Here is a 12,175-nt window from a genome sequence, read left to right as displayed (position 1 = left end):
GATAGAAGTTCAGCTTTGGTATTAAGGACTTCAGAGAGAACATCTAATTTACCTTTTATTGTATGAACCCATGAAGGAACAAATTTAAAAGAAGAGAAAAGGACTTAAATTTGTATGAAATGATTAAAAATTCCATATGTCAAAGAAATGAAGACATCTAACATCTGGTGCTAGGATGAATGGTGTGGTCTCATGATGTAGATATTTAAGGTACATTGATGGTAGGATAACTATCAGTCCGAGGTTGTGGGATAGGTAAGAAGACAACAGGAAAAGCCTGGAAGTGGTTAGGAACTATGGGATTAAAAGTTACATGTCAAGATGAAAACACATGGTTTTAGCCATAAGGCTGAGAAGAGATAGATTTAAGTAGCATATTTAAAATTTTCAAACAAGTTCCCAAAGAGGAAAGTAATTATCTATTAGCAGATGGGAGACAAGAGAGAATGTGAGAGAGGAAGAAGCAGGAGGAGGATGGGGGAGGAGGAAGAAGAGGACAAGGGGCAAAAGAGAAGGAAAGAGTGAGTGTGGGAGGGAAGAAAAGGCAGAGGGCAGTGACTAGTGACTACTAGAGCAAGGATTCTGAAGACAGAGACCACTTTCTGTGTTGTAGGGATTGAGAGGTGTAGAGAGATTATCCCTATGAGTCACAGTAGAAGACAATCTCGCATTTAGATGCATGTTGATCTTTTCTCTCTCTTTAGAAATGTCTACAGAGGGCTAGAGAGATGGCTCAGCCATTAAAGGCTAGGCTCACAACCAAAAATATAAGAAATGTCTACAGAAAAAAACAGTATCAAAGCCCTTTACCAGTTATGTGTAGCATATTTTACATACACGAGTTTCTGTTTGCTAAAATCATCTGTATTCTTATGAAACAGTCTTGTCCTTTGGAATTCTTACAGAAAGGAATGGCATTATATTCTAGTGAAAACTTTAGAAAATTCTGGAGGAAAAATAAGTAAAGTGACATAATAAAGACATTTTATTTTCCTTTCTGACAATATGCTCTCAGAGAAACTATCTGTGATGTAGTAGGTAAAAACTTAAGAAGACATTAGACTAAATAGCAGAAGGCATTGAGGAATATTGTTTTTGACCACCAAGTTATCTGCATGGTTGACATAGGCATTCACATTATGGGAGATTTTAGGAATAGGAAGGAGTAACCCATTTGGTATTACCCTGAACTGAGGTCACAGGGCTGAGAGGAAGGAGGGACAGAAATGCCTAGCTCATAGAACCATCCTATGGAAAGGGTTCAACAGATTGCAGACTGCTGCCTGTGGAGGAGAGAATTATGAAAATAAAAAGATCACAGAACCTAGATCTTACACAGGATGCCAACAGTACCTACTTTAAAAATTCACTGTGTGACCTTAATGTGGGATTTGGACTTTTAAAGAAAAGATTCATGAAGCTGATATAAAATCAGTAGCATTTGGAAACAATCCTCCCTGGAGCTCTTGATGTACCTGTCCCAGGGACTTGAATTAATGGGAGTTGGCATGCTATGAAGGAAGAATATGTCCTTTCCCCCCAAGGCTCTTTGCTTTCAAATTCTAAAGATTCAATATCTAGGGTGATTTTGTTTTCATAGTACCCCTTCATGCACCACAGAGCCATCAAACAGACACCAGCTTACAGAGTACTGACAGGTAAAAAGAGCCATTTTTCTCCCAGACCAGATGTGACCAAGCTACTGAAAGAAGATAGCACATGAGTGTATACCAGTCTGATGACCATTAGGAAATATGTGTACATGCACACATATGAGGTATCATGACTGGGAGAGACATATATTCTTACATACTCCAGAGGATAAAATGTGTCTTCAGAATTTAAGTAAAATGACCAATGGGACATTAGTAGGTATGAATGATGTATGCTTCTTCTATGGGGAAAGTAGGGCCATCAAAGACACAGGGCCATGGTAGATATGTAAGCATGTTTATGTATCAAGGTTCAGATCTTGTTACAGGTGGGTACAATGACACACTCTGGTAATACCAACTGCTTGAGAGGCTAAGGCAGGAGGACTTCAAGTTTGAAATCAGCTTGGACATAAGACTGACCAGGACAACACAGCAAGACTACATATCAAAAAGATATAAGTAATGAAAAGTTTAAATATTTAATGAGAGATTTAAAAAATGGACAACAGGGATTGATTAGGAAGACCACCATGTTCTATAATTTGATTAGTTTTTAAAATGACAGTGAAATCTAGAAGAATTTGATCTGGAGAAGCCATTGTTGAAGATGGTATGAGAGCTGATAAAATGTAGTATTTGTCTTTGAGCTAAGGTTCAAATGTTCAATCAGCTCTACTATTAGGATATGAGACACAGACATAAGACAGGAGTCAAGATGTTAAGGCAAGTTTGCTTGTTTATTTGCAGTGATCAGATTGATCCCTGAGTCCTCCGACCTGCAAGACGGTGATTTACAAGTGAGCTACATTTCCAGGCCAGAATAGTTTATATATCAAGGAAAACATAGAAGGACCCTGGAGTCATCAGCTTCCAGTAGGACTTTGTCACCAAGAATCTCTGCAAGGAAAGGCAGAAGGATGGATAAGTCATGAGAAGGAAGTGGTTGTGCTGGATAGAAGTGGAAGATATCTTCTTGCACATCCAAGTTCACTCACCTAGCACCTTCCATCATGATAAAATCTAATTCTCCCATGAGATTTCCTAAGTGGAGGCATAAAAAGCATTTCATTAAGACATTTTACTTTGGGAAATTAAGATACAGACTACAAAGGGAATTGCTTAGAGCAAAGGCCAGGGCATTTGCCACTGAAGATACTTAGAAACTCTTTGGAAATAATCTTTCTGGTTGGGCCCGAGTCTGTGATGTATGAGATCTAAGTGCCATCAGCTATTTACCCTGTGGCTAAATTAGTGATTTATGGATGCCTGGGGGCTTTGTGGTCTCTTCTTTGCTCCTTGCACAAAATTACTGAAGGGTTGCTGGAGTTTGGGTTCTGATCTGACACCCCAAGAACTGGTTTTCTTCTTATAAAATATACTGCTTCCCATTGATAACAGCTAAAATCACTGTGGCATTTCAATCTGGGTGTCTAATGACTGATTTCCTCTCACGTAAATCCAGATATCTGAGTAATCGATCCCAGGCAATGAACCAAAATCTGCTGTTATTCTACTGTAGTTGAAAGTTTTAGATATAGAAGCAGCAGAAGATACCTCACAGAAGATAAAAGTAAAATTTGTTTTAAAAATCAAAGTGGTGAGGATTGAAGGTGTTTTAGAATTTCTGCAGGGAATCCATCAATTACGGGAATATTAGGACACAGAGAAGCACCTAAGGGGCACTGTTCAGTCTAATATGCCAATAAACCTTCTGTTACTATGGTTCTTCTAAGGAGGACCAAGTGCTATCTCCGCAAATGGGAAAGACGGGCTTCATGGCTGCTGGCCTTGGTGGTGGGCAAGGTGGACAGAAATCGCAACCAACAAGCTTAGTCTTAGTTCTCTTCCCCTGGCCCCAAATACTCACAAGCTCTCAAAACATAAGATGCAGGGATTATCATAGGTTACGAAATTGGTGCCACAGATGGGCTGCTTTAAGCTGGGGCAAGGGTCCACTGTTTTATTAAACCAGCTCAAGTTTACTTTCTTGTAAGGACACTTGATCTGAAATTGAGCAGAAAACAATATAATTAGAACCATGCTGAAACAATAGGTCACTTGTGGACTGTACTAGGGTCATCTGAGCGAGTCTGAATCATGTTCCAGTGTCACCAGACGCTCCTTCTCTGTCTGCACAGTCCAACGGCACTGGAGTCTATCTCTACTCGGTAGGTAGGTACATATCCTGTTCTGTGGTCTGATAGTATCATGGCTCATGGTCAGGAATTCCTAGCGGCTTGGTAAACTATAGTGAGGGGAAACAAAACATCTAAATTCACAAAGGAAAACAAGTGCAAGCACAAGTACTTTTTAAAATTTTTTTAACTTTTTTGGTTTTTGGTTTCTTGAGACATGGTTTCTCTGTGTAGCTTTGGTGCCTGTCTTGGAACTCACTCTGTAACCCAGGCTGGCCTTGAACTCACAGAGAGAGATCCTCCTGCCTCTGCCTCCCGAGTGCTGCAATTAAAGGCATGTGCCACCACTGCCTGGTGCACAAGTACTTCTAAAGTGAAAGAATACTATAAAGCAAATCTATAAAAGCACAAAAGAAATGACCTTCAATTTATCTTTTATTTCACTAATCAAACATATGTTGGCCCCGCAATGCACACAAAGCTGAGCAGGATAGACAAAAAGAAAAAGAAAAAAACAAAAACAAAAACAAACAAACCACCATTTTGTTTCATTCATACACAACTGCAAACACAATTTGAGCCTATGCCCAGAGATTCTTTTACATTTTCTTCCTTCTAGAATCCAAGATACCGCTGCTTTCCATATTTTCAACCTAGAAGAATGTGCTCTGTTCACTCTCTCTACAAAAGTACAACTCCTCTAGAGCTTTGTGAATGTTCACGTACATGGGTCCCTCATAACTGGCAACTAGAAGCTGTCACCATTCAGAAATAGTTAACAGGGCTGGAGAGATGGCTCAGCCGTTAAAGGCTAGGCTCACAACCAAAAATATAAGAAATAGTTTACAAATACCTTTGGATGTTCTCATGTGTGAGTGTGAGTGTGTGTGTGTGTGTGTGTGTGTGTGTGTGTGTGTGTGTGTATGTACATTTGACTTGGTTCCCAGTTTAGATCACTCTATTGTAGACTCTAGTCACCTGAGGGCCTGTAACCCTCATATGAATAGACCTTGAAGAATTTCATAAATTTCATTGTTATGCTAAACTTGTAAAATGACGGATTTTTTAAAAAGTAAGGTTTGCTGGAGCAGGGGCAGTCTATGAGTCATATGACCATGTGATCATGAGCAGCAGTAGTTTGAGTTGGTGGGATTTGAAGAGAAAAATGAAGTAGGGGAAGGTAGGGGTCTAAGAGAAGTTAGAGAGGGCACAGGAATAGAAAAATGAAGACACATAGTAAACTTGTATGAAATTCTCATAGAACAGATATATACAATAAAAACTATTTGATCCAGAGCCTGGAGAGATGACTCAAGTGTTTAAAAGCACTTGCTCACTTGCTGCTCTTGCAGAGGACCAGGGTTCAGTTCCCAGTACCCTCACAAAAGCTTATAACAATTGGTAACTCCACCTCCGGAAGGTTCAGTGTCCTTTTCTGGCCCCCTTGGGCACCTGGCACCTATACAGCACACTTATATAGAAACAGGCAAAACACTATATACAACTTCTTTCAGAAAAATCTTTTAAAGATTGGATTTGAATCTGAGTCCTGGAAAGCCTAGTAGGCAATTACCTTGATAACTCCATGTGGCGGCCACCAAACCCGAGCGCCTGGAACTGGAGAATATGTAAATATGTTGCAGAATTTAATTCCTGACAAATCATAGCCTAATCCATTGGCTGAAGACAAAAAGCTCTACTTTCTTACTAGGTAATCTGAAATAATTGAAGACACTATATCATTTATACGTTTGTTCATCTCTTTCAAATTATGTACTGACACTCCTGCTTCTAGAGATAGTCAGCAGAGGGGATTAGGGTGTCACCACTTCAGGAGGGTGCCATGCCAGAGGAATGCTTTCATTGATTAATACTAGCCAAGCTGGAGAGGATTCGGGGCTGGTGTAACAGGTGGCTGGGAAAGATAGGGGAAACATTAGAACTTGATATATATATATTTTGGTTTGGACCCTGCATTTTGCAGGGAAGGAAACAACACCTTGGTAATATTCAGTAGTTCATGGTAGATGTGGGAAAAACTGAGAACTCTGTTCTTGTGATTCTCAGTGTGATCTCTTCTCTAGAAAGACCACAGAGGTCCTGAGCTCCTGGAGACCACTATGGGGCATTTGCAAATGTTTTCGAGGTGTGTTCTGGATGCAGACATACTGCTGGCTACTTCCCACTAACTACCTCCCTGAATATCAAAGCCTCCTTTTCCCCATGCAACAGGTCCCACAACCTGCATATCATAGCCAGGAAAACCAAAACTTTACCTCTCTGATCCAGATTTCACTGTCTCTCTAAGCATATATGTGTGGATAAGCATGTATGTAGGTGTTTGTACCTATATTCACATACATTTTACATTAAAAAATTAATTCAAAGCATTTTCTTTCAGATTACAATGTTAACACCCCCCAAACTTTATATTCCTGATGGAAAAGCTAAATTACTCACCAGACAGGAGTGCCAAATGTAGCATGATGAAGAACAAAAGTGACCATAGTACGTGGAAATATTTGACCATTTTTCCTTCTGGTATATCCTTGGAATGCTGTTCTGAGATGCTGGTTCAGGATACCACCTTTTGATAAAATTACCCCAGGAGACATCATCACAATGCTAAAACAACTCTTGAAAGACAAATCCACTGCACACTCCAATTTAAAAGCCTGTTCTTCACCACTTCAAGAATAAATGTACAGGAAAAGTTAAACCTTGACTAATCATCTAAAGGGTCAAAAGATTAAAATATTGAGTTCAATGGCAGACCTGTGAATACTCAGGAAACAGGGGAGCAGGGAGCAGAAGCTTCTATTCTGTGTGAACAATTGTACTATTCTAGTGTGGAGGCATTTTACATCTCTTGAAAAAAAAACTCCTTACCCCAAATTCCATCCACATTTATTATTTTTTTGAAATGGTAAAAAACTAAAATGGGGCATTATTGGAGAAATAGAGGGGAAAGTCTATAATTTTTCATGAAGTAGAGATGAAGTCTTTGAATCAAGATGAAGATTAGTGACATTACAGGCAAAGTTGGCTATGTTGAGAATCTTCTGACTGAGTATTAAACTCTTTGGGGGGTATTCTGGGATACTGAAAAACAAAAACAACAAAAAAACAAACAAAACACAAAAACCTTCATTCTGTCCTCATATCAGGGCAACCGAATCTCTATTATCCAAGACATATACCGTCTCTAGAGCATAGCACTCTCCAGGATGATTGGACATTTTTGGCAGAACATCCAGGACTCTTGCCTTGCCTGATGTTGAGACAACCTTGGGCACCATGGTCTTGCTAAAGCACATCACTACCTTATCCTACTATCTTTTCTAATTCTTCTGGAGCGGGGCAACAACAGTAAAAACCATCAGTCCAAATCACAGCAACTTCACTCTGATCCTTTCATGCCCTACACCACAGGTGACCCACCGTAGAAGGAGACTACGTTAATGAGCTCCCTTCACTGTTACCTCTTCTTTAAAGCTTAAGTTTGGGGACCTCCTGAGAGGACAGTAGCTGCGTAGGAAAAAGCACTGAGGCATTGTGTGCTGGGCTGAGCAGGCTCTGGTAGGTCCATCATGATTCCACTTAGGTTAAGATCAGATCTCAGCAGGGGATGTTGCAAAGGACTTGAGGGGGGTGAGAAGTGATTCCTGGATAGGACAGTCAGGGTGGCGTGTGAGCATGCCTGCTACAGTTGGAAAGAGCATCGCCGAACACAGTCCACATCCCCCAACAGTTAAGACTTCTCAGGCAGAATGAAAAAAACACAAACATTAAGATAGAGAAGGCTGGAGCGGTGATTTGCAGTGGTGCATGAGATCCACAGATGCCATCTGCAGTGGGTACAGTCTTGTCCCTTAGGCAACCTGAGCCTTTGCATTGTTAATGGGGACGGTGTTAGCATGGTTGGGCTCCTTTGGTGGCCTGAGTTTTCTGCTTCTTGTTGGCTTTCTATAAAGAACATTTTGTTTTCTTCTATGAAGGCAATACATATTCACTTAGAGAATTTGGATGATAAACTTTAAAAAAAATGACATGGAGTCCCACAAGTTCAAAAGAAGTGTTAAAAATGTTGACTTAACTATTCCACTTTTAAACTAAACAGATATACAGATAATGACATACATTACACAGTTCATTCCAATAGTCAATCATGTTTTTCACTATACATTGTTTTTTGTTTTTTGTTTTTTGTTTTTTGTTTTGCTTTTTCCCAATGAAAACTGAACTGCCACATTTTCTTAGTTTCAAATAGTCATTCAAAGCTTGCCTTTATATGCTTTAGGCCACAGTACATTACATACGTGAATGACAATTGTATTAATATATTTCTATTGTTGATAATTATGGTGATTCTGAATTTTAATTGTTATTAAAATTCTTTAATAACAGATCTGTATTTGCCTTTGTTTATGTGTCTTACTCTGTTTTAATATTTTAATATGCTTGTCTATAAATATATTGTAGATTCTGTAAAGAATATGGGACACCTATGATGTGAGAGAGTTCCATATGTAGAAAGCTAAATTAAAGAAATAAAGACAGGAAAGTAAGGGGGATATTGGGGATGAGAAAGGGCATTAGAAGGAGGGTGACAAGAGAGGGCAATGGAGGGAATGAATGTGAACTAAACACATTATACATGTGAGTGAAGCTGTTGTAATGAAACACATGGTTCTGTAAAACCAATGTTTGCTAATGACATTTGCTTAGCTACTTTGCGTGCCATATTTATAATACAGGCCACTTTGACAATAATGTAATAATCTTAGGTAAATGATTTACTCCTAAGTTCAGAAAGAAGAGGCCTTTCATTATTTATGAAGGCTTACAGATGTAGAAACACATCCACAACAATATTTTGCTAACATGGAAAGTGATGTCCCTTTGCATTACAGAATAAAATCCCTGTGCTTTTATTCTGATGGCTTTTTAGCCATGGCTATTGATGCAGGTGTCATAGCATCAGAGCCATAGACTCATTGTTAAAAATACTAGTGAGGGAAGATGGGGAGAGGGCACCCCAACTGAACATCTTGCATCACCAAACGAAACCTCCAGTGCCAGGAATGGGTCACATCTGATTGAATTTTGGGTTGAAGGGGCCCCATGGAAACTCCCAAACAACCCAGGCTATTGCCAAGGCTATTGGTTGCCCCTCACAAACTGATGGCTAGGACTATTTCTGAAGACAACACCTACATAAATCATTAGTCATAGAGAAGCTGAGCTGGTGCCTACATAGGTCCTTCACCCCTACTGGACAGTGCTCATGGTACTTTCTCCCAAAGGAGAAAGGTAAATTCTAACCCAGCTACAAACCTTTAGATCTACAGTGGTGACCTCACTGCAAGATGTGTTATGGCAATCATGGCTCAAAGCCACTGGTACTAGCCAACCAATATCTGATTGGACTTAAGGCCTTACTTCATGAGATGGAACTCATACCTGATACTGTTTATGTGGCCATAAACCTAAGACTAGATAGGCCAGGGACCTTAAGGGAAAACAAAATACTACTGTTCTGATGAAGAAACATAGCAATAAAATGACTCTTAACATCATCATTCTGTGATACTCAGATCAGTGTCGTTTTGAGTCATCATCAGAGAAGTTTACCCCTATAGTAGGTGCAAATAAACTCAGAGACCCACTGCTGGACAAGGTGTAGAGAGTGAGAAACTACTATAAATGGAATGTCTCCACCAATCCCCCACTTTTGGGCTTAGGGAAACCTGTGGAAGAGGCAGAAAAAAAATAAGAATCAGAAGGGGTAGAGGACACCAAGGAAATAGTGACTCCTAAATGACAGCAGGATGGTGCAAATATGAACCCACAGAGACTATGGCAGTTTGCACAGGGCCTGCACACTTCTTGGCCAGATGGGGTCCCAGACTGAGAGGGAGGTAGACCTAAGCCCACATCCTTAACCCAGAAGCTATCTCCAATTGATAACCTCTTACATATGAGAAATTGGTTTCCTCCAATAGAGTCTAACTACATGTACATACCACTTCTAAGGCAAGACCAAAATGAACTCAATGACATTTTTGGATGTTCTTTGTCTCATAATGCTCTGTTAGGGCTTTTGGTTGCTTCATTGTTTTTAACTTTGCAGGTCCTTTTTTTATGGTTTCTGGTTTTGTGTTTTTATGGGAGTTCTGCATGTGCAAATAAATGTGTTTATCTCTGTCTCTAAAAACTAATAATAATAGTGAATGTGAAATTACTTTCCACTTGAGAATAAACAATTAAATGTTTCTACTTTGATTTATTGCAATTTTAAAATTTTATTTAAAAGTTTTTTCCATGTTACATATGAACCGCAGTTCCCCCTCCCTTCTCCCACTCACCCCTCTCCCACCTGCCCTCCTCCCAAGCCCCATCCATAGAGAGGGTAAAGTCTCCTATGAGGAGTTAACAAAGTCTGGTATATAAAGTTGAGGCAGGACCAAGCCCCTCCCCCCTGTATCAAGGCTCATCAAGATATCCCTCTATAGGAAATGGGCTCCAAAAAGCCAGTTCATGCACTAGTGACAAATTTATTAACAGCTCATCACTCATTGGGTGAGACCCATAGGCCTGTGGAGTCTGGGATTCTGATTGGTCAGAACCAGGAAGGAACACTGGAAACACAAGATGAAAACAAATGGCCTATCTATCTCTTTCTCTAATGTAGCCAATGCCTCAGACAGGAAAAATCACTAAGTAAATAACTATGTAAGCCCAAGAAAGTAACTCCCATACTTGAATTTTCTGAGTTTGTGACATTAGAGTATTAATGATGGCCCCTGTATTTCTCTCATCAGAACTGAGAAATGAAGCAATAAAAACCCACAGATCCAGTGCATCAACTATGTAAAAGTGAGTACAAACTTTGTAAGATAAAGATAATTGCATATTGCAACCAAACAGCTACATTCAACAGATATAAACTGTAACACTAATCTGTAAACATTATTTAATCTAGAAGCTCTCAGAAAAAAAATAGATACTGTGCGGAAGAAAAAAGGCCAAATTACCTTTAGCATTTTCATACCCTTCCAAATCCCACTAGAACTAAACTTGAGAGAATAGAATAGATATTGATTAATGATCAGACCTATATTGGGGAAACACAATTTATGCTTCTTATCATCTATTTTTATTAATTTTAAAGTGACAACATAAAATTTTCTCATTGTCTGACATGATCCCATTGTTAGCTATGAAAATAATTCAGTTTAGTTTTTTTAATGTCACTTTGAATCAACACACCACAAAACAAATCCTTCCATTGCACAACACAGGTTTCCAAGGATGTGGAAAACGCTAGTAATCCAAGACTGATCTATGACTCTGTTGTTATTATGCAGAAACTCTCTCCTCTGCTGCACAGTCAAAGAACTGTGGGGGGTCAGTCATTCTACCATCACACTGGTCTTCTTTCCTTTAGATTTCAGCAGATGATTCTCTTTCCCAGAAAAGCCATTGGATGCCACAAAAATTGTCCTTTCCACCATAGACTAGAGGGTGAAGTGTTTCCTTTCTATTAGGTTATCTGGAAGTCTCAGGACTGCAGGAGCCACACTTGCTCAGTCTCTGCTCTTGACCAATGATTTGTGTAACAGAATCTGTGACCTATCCTATTCTTTGGACTGGCCAAGGTGATCTTAATAAAACTGATAGCCCCATCTGCATAGTTGTATATATTAATATATTCTTTATTAAAAGAGCAATGAAATGATATTTATGTCAATGTTAATAAATATACATGTAATTTTTCAATATAAAAATTAAATTGTTAAAAATATGTAACAGGAATTATAAAGATGGAGGAAAATAAAGCAAGCTATAACTAACAAATAAGAAGAAAAATACCTAAAAAGTCCTTAAAATGTGGTACTTAGATTAACTCACTTAGATCTGTCTGATTGTCCCTGCAATTTTGTCACTTTTCAAAGGCTGTCTTTCACTTGGGACAACAAATTTCACTTACAGAATGTCTTAATGGAAGGGCTTTGCCAATATATAGGAGAGGCTCTGTTCCCGTTTGCACTGTTCTGAGATGTGTGAACTGATGTATGCCTGCTTCTGTCACTGTTGGAGCTGATGCACAAGTCTGACCATATAGTCACAGATGCCCTCTCACTTGCTAAAATGAAGCACTGATGTTGAGACTGAACAGTGAAAATGTTTGTTTGCAATCTGTAATTCTAATTCTCTCAGGAGCTGCAAAATTTGTTTTATACTTCTACTATTTTAAAACAAACCCTAAGAAAATAGTAATAAATAGAATAAGATAAAATTATGGTACAACAGAAATCTGTGTGCCTATTTCAAGTAAGCAAACACAGATATTAAGATATAAATTGGTGTTATTTTGTGATT

The 12,175-nt window shown here is 39.0% G+C and overlaps 1 protein-coding gene across 1 annotated transcript; it reads right to left on the bottom strand.

The window, feature by feature from the left end:
• Nucleotides 1-2,650: 2,650 nt before the first annotated feature.
• Spink14 (serine peptidase inhibitor Kazal type 14 (putative)) lies at nt 2,651-6,320 on the bottom strand. Its single transcript, XM_036204452.1, has 4 exons — nt 6,251-6,320; nt 5,364-5,407; nt 3,523-3,659; nt 2,651-2,696 (listed from the first exon to the last, which is right to left on the bottom strand). The coding sequence occupies exons 1-4, from the start codon at nt 6,318-6,320 to the stop codon at nt 2,651-2,653; spliced, it is 297 nt and encodes a 98-aa protein (XP_036060345.1).
• Nucleotides 6,321-12,175: the final 5,855 nt, after the last annotated feature.

The sequence above is a fragment of the Onychomys torridus genome, chromosome 13 (genome assembly GCF_903995425.1).
Source record: "Onychomys torridus chromosome 13, mOncTor1.1, whole genome shotgun sequence".
NCBI classification, from domain to species: Eukaryota; Metazoa; Chordata; class Mammalia; order Rodentia; family Cricetidae; genus Onychomys; species Onychomys torridus.
This window is presented reverse-complemented; position numbering and strand designations above follow the sequence as displayed.